Here is a 7837-nt window from a genome sequence, read left to right as displayed (position 1 = left end):
GATACGATGTAGGTGACTACACTGTGTCTTACCCAGTACTGAAAAACCATCTACACTTAATAAAACTTAAAGGGGATATAAGTTTTATCTGCTGAACTAATGAGCCAAAAATAGGAGGAGATCCAGGTACACTGGATGCTTTAGTGTTACATGGATGATTGGCATGGGGTTGTTTCTGACACTACATGACTGATTTAATTGGTTAATCAGATACAATTATCCCCAAACATTTTATTTAACAAAGAATTAATCTCCCACGAAGATACTGTGTAATAGTGAAATTGCAACTCCATACACTTGCATAACATGTAACAATATAAAGAGAGATTATGTATTTGTAGTATCATCATTAATGTTTAATACTATTGTGTATACGATGTATATCTGTTCAGTCCATATTATATATAAATATTATATTATATTATTATAAAATATTATTGATAATTATCATTATAATAGCTGTTATTAACAATAACACTACCATCATGGTCATCAGTACTTATTACCACCATCTTGCAACCTACAACGTCTTTGCACCTTACCGTTCTACTTATCTTTTTTTATCTTTAAGTATTTTATTGTATTGTTGTATTTATTTGTAATTGTTGATTTTATTCATGTTGTATTTTAGTTCTATGTTGTATTTTTAATTCTATGGTATTTTATTGTATTTTATGTACCTGGGCTGCTAATACGACCCAATTTCCCCTTCGGTGATTAATAAAGTCTATCTATCTTGTCCTGTCCTGTCTGTCTGTCTGTCGTTCTGTTGTCTGTCTGGTCTGTCTGTCTATCTATCTATCTATCTATCTATCATCTAGATCTATCTATCTATCTATCCCTGCTTCTCCACGTTCCATGCTGTAATACTGTCCAATCCACCAGTGGCGCTGTGCTTGACATCGCCACCGGCTGTTGACCAAATCAGCGGTGAGCTAGCTAGTTTGAACAAGAAGCCGGGTTCAGGAGGATTCACATCTCCTTAAAAAAAAGATCATATTAATCCTTATAGACGCTGTCTAGGTTGTGGGAATGGGTTGAAAACACTACCAGATGAGTTCAATGAGTTTCGTCGACCTATTGTATTTAACAATTAGTAAGGACGTTGAAATAAAAACGTACGTTAGTTGTGCTAACAGTTAGCGAGAGGTCGAGCTAACTGGCTAAGCTGATGTTAACGCTGGTTTCACCATGAAGTCCTCAAAGCCTTTGTTTATGAAGACCTACGTTAGGCAGAAACGAAAGCTGCCGACATGGATCTCACCTGAAAACGACAAGCAGGCTTGGGACAGCTCACCCCCGAGCACAAGGTAATGTCCCATCCTCCTCTGGGGTTGTCCTTCTTCCCATTAATGTGCTGAACACTTCTCTCTTTGTTGTTGTATTGCATTGTTTGTCTGTTTGTTTTACACTTACTTATTGTAGGGGAACTGCAGCTACATGGGAATATATGGCAAATGTTATCCTGGTAGAGTAAAGTGTATTATTAATGCGCCCCTCCAGTCAGAAGTAGGTTTTTCTTCTTGTTGCTGCAGTGTGATGTTTGATCTTCACTGTGCACATTAGTGTATGTACACAGTTTGACACTAGATGGATGTTTTCACCATCATCTGCTGGAAGTGGAAAGTTTCTCTGTGCTCATTGGAAAGCAGATTGTTAAAGGGCGGGGCCTGATCTGTGACATCAACCCTGGTTCAGTGTGCAACTCAGACAAAGTGATGTAGAAACTGCATCCACCGGAGACATCTTGTGTCCAGCAGGGAAATGAACCAGATTTCATTTTATTCATAGATTCTGGACTTTTTAATTAGGTACAATAGGTAGACGCTTTCAAGGATTTTAATGTGGAAATTATAATTTTGTGTCAAAGAAACAAACAGACACATTAATGTTCCAATCAGACTATTTGTATACATCATATGTTTATAAAAGCACAAACAGGTATTCCAACAACACTAACATGTTTTCTATTTTCGCAGTGGGAGGAGGATTAGTGTGGCTAGTCACAGAGCTGCACGTCCTGCCAAGAAAAAGGCCATCCTATGTCTGACTGAGATGAGCTTCGATGACGAGAGCATCTCCTCCCCCTTCTGTCCTCAGCCTGCTCAGCAGAGCAAGACAACCAGGTCTGTGCACAGAAATGAAAGTGGCACTTGAGCGATGTCACTATTTCATTAATATGCATTTAATAATAAATTAACTGTTTAATATTTAACCAGTTAAACTCTTAACATGACAATTATGGAAAACAGTTACGTTTGCGTTACTAATCTAATTCATTACACAAAAAAGGTTTAATAATAATTTGTCCACCCAGACACAATATCCTTGAGGTAGCTGTATTGCATCATTTATGGGTTGCTGTTTTTTTACCTACTTGCTCATGCTCTACATCCTTCCTCGCTCATCAGTTCATTTTAATCTTTTCTTTATTATTAGAAAGAAGAAGACTGGTGTTTCTGTGGCTCCTGTCCGGAGAAAAGCCTATCTGATAGAAACCAGCAGTGATGAGGAGAACATCAACAGGCCCCTCCTTCCTCGCCCTCAGCCCACTCGGCATAGCAAGACAACCAGGTCTGTGCACCAATTAAGCACAAGCATATAACACATAAAAACGCAACTTGTCAGCAAGTACAAAGTTTTTTGATTGTGTTTTTTTATGTTACTTCAGTGACTGCAAGCAAATAATTGATATTACTGGTCATAACAGAGGACTTATGCATTTCTACCCACCACTGATTGTGAATGCTGCGTTTTCTTGGGCTTTTTTAAAATCAATATGTAAAATAAAATGACAAATAACCATCAGTTGTTTCCAGAACCCAAAATGTTGTCTTCAGATCAAGTTCATTTTGTCTGACCAGCAATCCACACACAACTCAGTTTATGATATGATGCAGAGAAAAGCATCAGATCTTCACAGAGAAGTTGAGATCATGTTTAGTGTTTTGAATTACTAAACATGAGGTGTTGTCATTCATAGATAAAACTTCTGGCAGTTTTTGGTACTTTTGATTAATTATTATTAATTATTATTATAGACCCATATTCTTAATGTGTCCTAACCTTTCAAGCATTTGATTTTTAGAGGTTGTTGGTGGCAGTACACAGCTTTTATAATATCTTTGACATGAAATGAAACAGCATTTTCTAAAACAGTAGTAGAATTAGTATCTGTTGTGAATTTTATACTTTTCCGGTTCAGATTTTTATAATCAGCCATTTGTGTTTGTCAGTATGTTTCTAAAATTATCTGTTCGGTCTCTGTGCCTCAACAGGAAAAGCCGGCTTGTGTCTGTGCCAGGGGTCTTGATGAGACAGAAAGGCCAGCAGGTTCCAAGGACCAGCAAGAGTGAGGAAGACTCAACGTCTGCTACAGAATGTCACAAAAAATCAACTCAAATGAAGACTGACTCCAAGTAAGTGTTCAGACAGCTAGTCAGTCTGTTGATCCTCTTGTTAATTAGCTGAAGCATTTCTGCTACCTAAGGCCGCATTCAGACTGACTTTGGCTCTGAAGGAAAAAACGCAGCCTTCTCATTCGTTTAAAAGGAGAAGCAGAGAATGCTTGCAAAAAAAAGTTAAACTCAGATTATATTGCCTCAACTGCTATTAAATACATGCAAGGGCACATTCCTGGTGGATTTCTTTGCAACATGAACAGTATTTTGCAATGTTTTGGTGTTGAGCCTTTAAACTCATTATCTAACACCTGGACCAATGCAGTAAAACAATGCATGTCTGTTTTCAGTCTGAACGTCCCCTAATTTTCTGAAACCAATAGCTTTCTTCCGCCTCTTCTTCTTTTTCTCAGTCTTCACCCTCCTTCTGCGGGCCGCTTTGTAACCCGCCGCAGACGTGCTGTGGCTGCCAAACCCCCTAAAGCGACATTCAAGACACTGAACTCTTCTGAGGAGTTTACTCCTGGAGCCTTTGGTTCCAGTAGGATTCTTCGGCCTGCTTGGAAGAGGAAGAGGGTCCCCCCAGCATTTGTGGTGTCAAGTGCAGAGAACTCAGTGAATGCCGCGGGGACTGGCAGCTTTGCCACCAACCCCTTCCAAGAGATATCACTCAATGAGTCGGCAGATCACAGCATTGGACCCTGCCCCAGGAAGCCCATCTTTTGCTCTACACCCTCTGCAGGCCCCTTCAGCAAACGGCCGTGCCTTAAAGCCATATCTATCAATGATCAATCCGTCACCCCTCCATCCGTGTCAGTAAGCTGTATAGGTGTCTTGAGCACATTCCAAGAAGACCTGGATTCACCAGGGCAGCCCGTCGCCCCACCACGTTCTTCACCACCTACTGGGATTCATACTGAGGAGAAGCCACAGTCGAGCCTTGATGAGCAAGCATCTTCGGGTGATTTATTTGTGGAGTCGAAGAGCACTAACAGTGGAAGTAGCTGTAGTGCGGAAGCCAATAGCCACAGTGAAGACCTAAAATCAAAGAATGCTGGGGAATTACCAAGTCTAAATCTGCTCTCTACAGAGGACAGTGAAAGCAGCAGTCGTTTTGTGTCAGCAGCAGGAGGGTTAGAGTGGCTGATAGAGGCTCTGAAGGAGAAATGTTTGACTGAGCGCTGCACAGTGCAGCTGGAAAGATTTTACAACCTCACTGTGACTCAGCTTTGCAGTCAAACTACCTACTCGTCCTGTTTGGGGCATTCAAGCTCACTCCACAGCCAGCAAACAAATGAACATCCTCTGTCTGTGGACAGCGTTCATTCTACTGACCTTTCTCAGTCTTCAGAACCATTGTTTAATCTTCATTTGTCTGGGACCAACAATAAAACCAGTGATTATTTACACTCTGTAAATGGTTTTGAGTCTTCTGAACATGCAGCCTCAGTGACTGACAGTCGAAGCACTAACACTTCTCCATCAGTTGACTGTAAGCAGTCAGCTGAAACCTCAAAGGAACCCATGGACCAGTCAGCATCAGTACTTTATGTTGGATCTACCCACCACACAGACAGCAGCAATGAGTTTATCATGGGCACACAATTACCAGCCAACGGCCCCGTGCAAGCACTGTTTACTGAAGAGGCGGTTGTAGCAGTAAAGGAAGACTGTCTTACTAAGAAATGCACAGTTCAGCTAAAAAACTGGGCTTTGTCACAACTGACTGTTCAGAACCTCAAAGGGTTCGTGCAGCAGAACAATGTGGGTTTGGCTTGTGATGAGTCAGCTAATCCAGATGTAAACAAATCTGAAAATGGCCGTACACACAGCATCAGCGACCCAGAAGATCTCACATGTTCAGGAGAAACAACGGAAGGAGTGACAGCGTCTGTTAGAAGGTCATCAAATGACAGCAGTCCAGGAGCTCAGGCACGGTCTAATGTCCCAGAAACAGAAGAAAAGGCAGCGGCCCTCAAGACGATGCTGAAAGAGAAATGTCAAACTGACAAACTCATTGTCGAGATAAAGAGGGTAACTTTATCCCAATTGAAAGAAATTCTGCAGCTCAAAGACAGAAAACTTAAATCATCCACCGATGTGTCAGACTCCAGTGATGATCAGACAAAGAACCAGCCTGAGAGTAGCACTAATCACTGTAATAAAGACACTTCTGCCATGAAAGTCAATATTAAAAAAAGGGGCTCAACTACTTCTGAAGACAAGATTGCTTCAGACAACGTTCGCCACAAAAGAAAAAAGACCTCTCTGGCTCCTAAAGAAAAGAAAAGGAGGAGCACGTCAACGGACCGACCTGGGACAACCAGGAAGGCGTGTGTGAGCGGTCTCAGTGTGACTCGCTGGAAAAACAAAGACAGTGCCAGCACACACGTGTTCAGGAGCAGGACTGTACAGATGGGCGGCACCAAGGCTGTGGACTGCAGCATCAATGAGCTAATGTCTGCACAACACAAACAGCCACGGGTGAGAACAACATGCACACAAACACAGCACTGCACGGCCTTGTCAACCATTGTCAGGCAAAAGAAACATTGTGAAGACTTAATTGAATTTCTGAAATAGTTTTAATGTTGATATTTTTAATATATTCCGAGCTAAAAAGTAAGGACATTTAACAGCACTTTAAAAATGGATCACTAAATGGGCTTGTGGCTTTCCTCAGGTTTTATGACCTAAACTCCACTTTATTTGTCAAGTATTTATTGTTACCTGAGACGATCGTGGGGTCTATCCACTCTGTGCCAAAAATATGGTTTATTACACATTTAGTGAGTCTGGGAGGTTGAATAATTCTTTGAGCTAGTCAAGTAATATCAGTGATGCTGTATTCAAGTCAGGTCTAATGAAAGTTTTGTTGACTTAAATAACAAAAAAAAGAAAGGTTTTGTTAACAATAAAATAACCTTAAAAACAACATTACCCATGACTTATTTTTTACCCTCAGTGGAAATCGGTTCCTGGAGTTGACAGTATTGTCAGTGTCTAGAAGTGCACTTTGTTGAGTTTTTGGACCAACTTAAAGGATCCGTGTGTAGGATTCAGTGGCATCGAGTAGTGAAATTGCAACCATTGGAACACCGCTCCTCTTCCAAGTGTGTAGGAGAAACTACGGCGGCAGCAAAAGTCTCGAAAAACCTGAAAAGCCCTACCTAGAGCCTAGGGTAGCTGTAGAAGAGGACCCACTCCCTCTGTAGATAAAAACTGATTCTATGTTCCTTGTTAGGAAGAATTTAAAATGACCGCAGGTGGAGCTGTGGAATCATTGACAAACTATAATATCCATCCTGTGTGTAGGACCCGTTGGGAACCACCATGAATTTCTCCACCCCGATGAGAGCGAGTCGGCTCAACCTTTCGTCTCTGTTGGCTGACTTCACACCTAACACACACACCTGGAGCCGACTCAAAGCTGCCCTCTCTGTTCATCGCAAGGGCATGGGTAATACACACACGCACAACACAAAGTTGGACAACTAACATTTTTTTTAATTTAATTTAAAGTGTGTGATCTTTGATTCCCATCCCCCCTTTTCATTCTTTTCTTTGTCTCTTCTTCCTCATTCTCTCTCTTTAGTGCAACTCACTCCGAGAAGTTCACGTCTGTCAGTGTCGGGCTCTCGTGGAAGAACGGAGTTAGCGGATGTCAGCCAGGATCTCTTTGCCACACCCTTTCGGACACCGCTCCCCAAACGCCTCCAGTCACAGCTTCTCAGCTCCAATTCTCTGGTACATTACAGATAATCAGTCATGAAAGAGAACACACATCCTGCAGAGGGCCTTGTGACAAGTTCCCATTGATTAACATACAAACACCGATGTTGTACTACTTTTTCTACTTTGTTTGACTGTAAATAGGTTATTACTCTCGGTGGGAACCTCCTGTGGTGTATGTGTGTCACCTCCTCCCTCTTGTCTTTTTTTTTTTTACAGGTTGAGTGTGGGGATGCAGATCTGTCAGATGCAGAGAAGGCGTACGCTGAGTGCGGACAGAAGCGCCCTCTGCCATGGGAGGAATGTATACTCCCTCAGCGCATGAAACAATGTGTGAAGATAGGGGAGGGGACCTTCGGAGAGGTTTTCTCCACCACCAACGCCTCAGGAGACACTGTCGCACTCAAAGTATGTATGTTTGTGAATATATGTGTGCCTTAGTTTGTGTGTTTTGCCTTGGTGACAAAATATTGTAAACTTAAAGTTCACTCCTGCTTTTCTCTGCAGCTTTTGACCATATTCCATGGCCTTCTTCAGTGCATGAAACTTGCTCAGCACCATCACATAAAAATTTATTGAATTTCAGTCACATGATAACAATTTGTTGTAGTTACATCATGTGACAACACCTGAGCATATGTCATTTGCTGAAGAAGGCTGTGGGAAACAACTGAATGCTCTAGGGGAAAAGGTCATTAAGTGTA

At 41.6% G+C, this 7837-nt stretch overlaps 1 protein-coding gene across 1 annotated transcript in view; it reads left to right on the top strand.

The window, feature by feature from the left end:
- Positions 1–1086: 1086 nt before the first annotated feature.
- The window catches only part of haspin (histone H3 associated protein kinase), a gene marked incomplete at its 5' end in the record, with an annotated part of 10796 nt that continues 4045 nt past the window's right edge, over positions 1087–7837 (top strand). Inside the window, 8 exon segments of the mRNA XM_035659410.1 lie at positions 1087–1310; positions 1980–2126; positions 2440–2574; positions 3279–3419; positions 3815–5885; positions 6717–6861; positions 6997–7148; positions 7353–7541. Of these exon segments, the coding sequence (XP_035515303.1) occupies positions 1192–1310; positions 1980–2126; positions 2440–2574; positions 3279–3419; positions 3815–5885; positions 6717–6861; positions 6997–7148; positions 7353–7541 (3099 nt within the window).

Source organism: Morone saxatilis, unplaced genomic scaffold, assembly GCF_004916995.1.
Source record: "Morone saxatilis isolate NCDOM2014 unplaced genomic scaffold, NCSU_SB_2.0 Contig17, whole genome shotgun sequence".
NCBI lineage: Eukaryota > Metazoa > Chordata > Actinopteri > Moronidae > Morone > Morone saxatilis.
The sequence above is the reverse complement of the archived record's forward strand: the minus strand, read 5'-3'. Positions and strand labels throughout refer to the sequence as shown.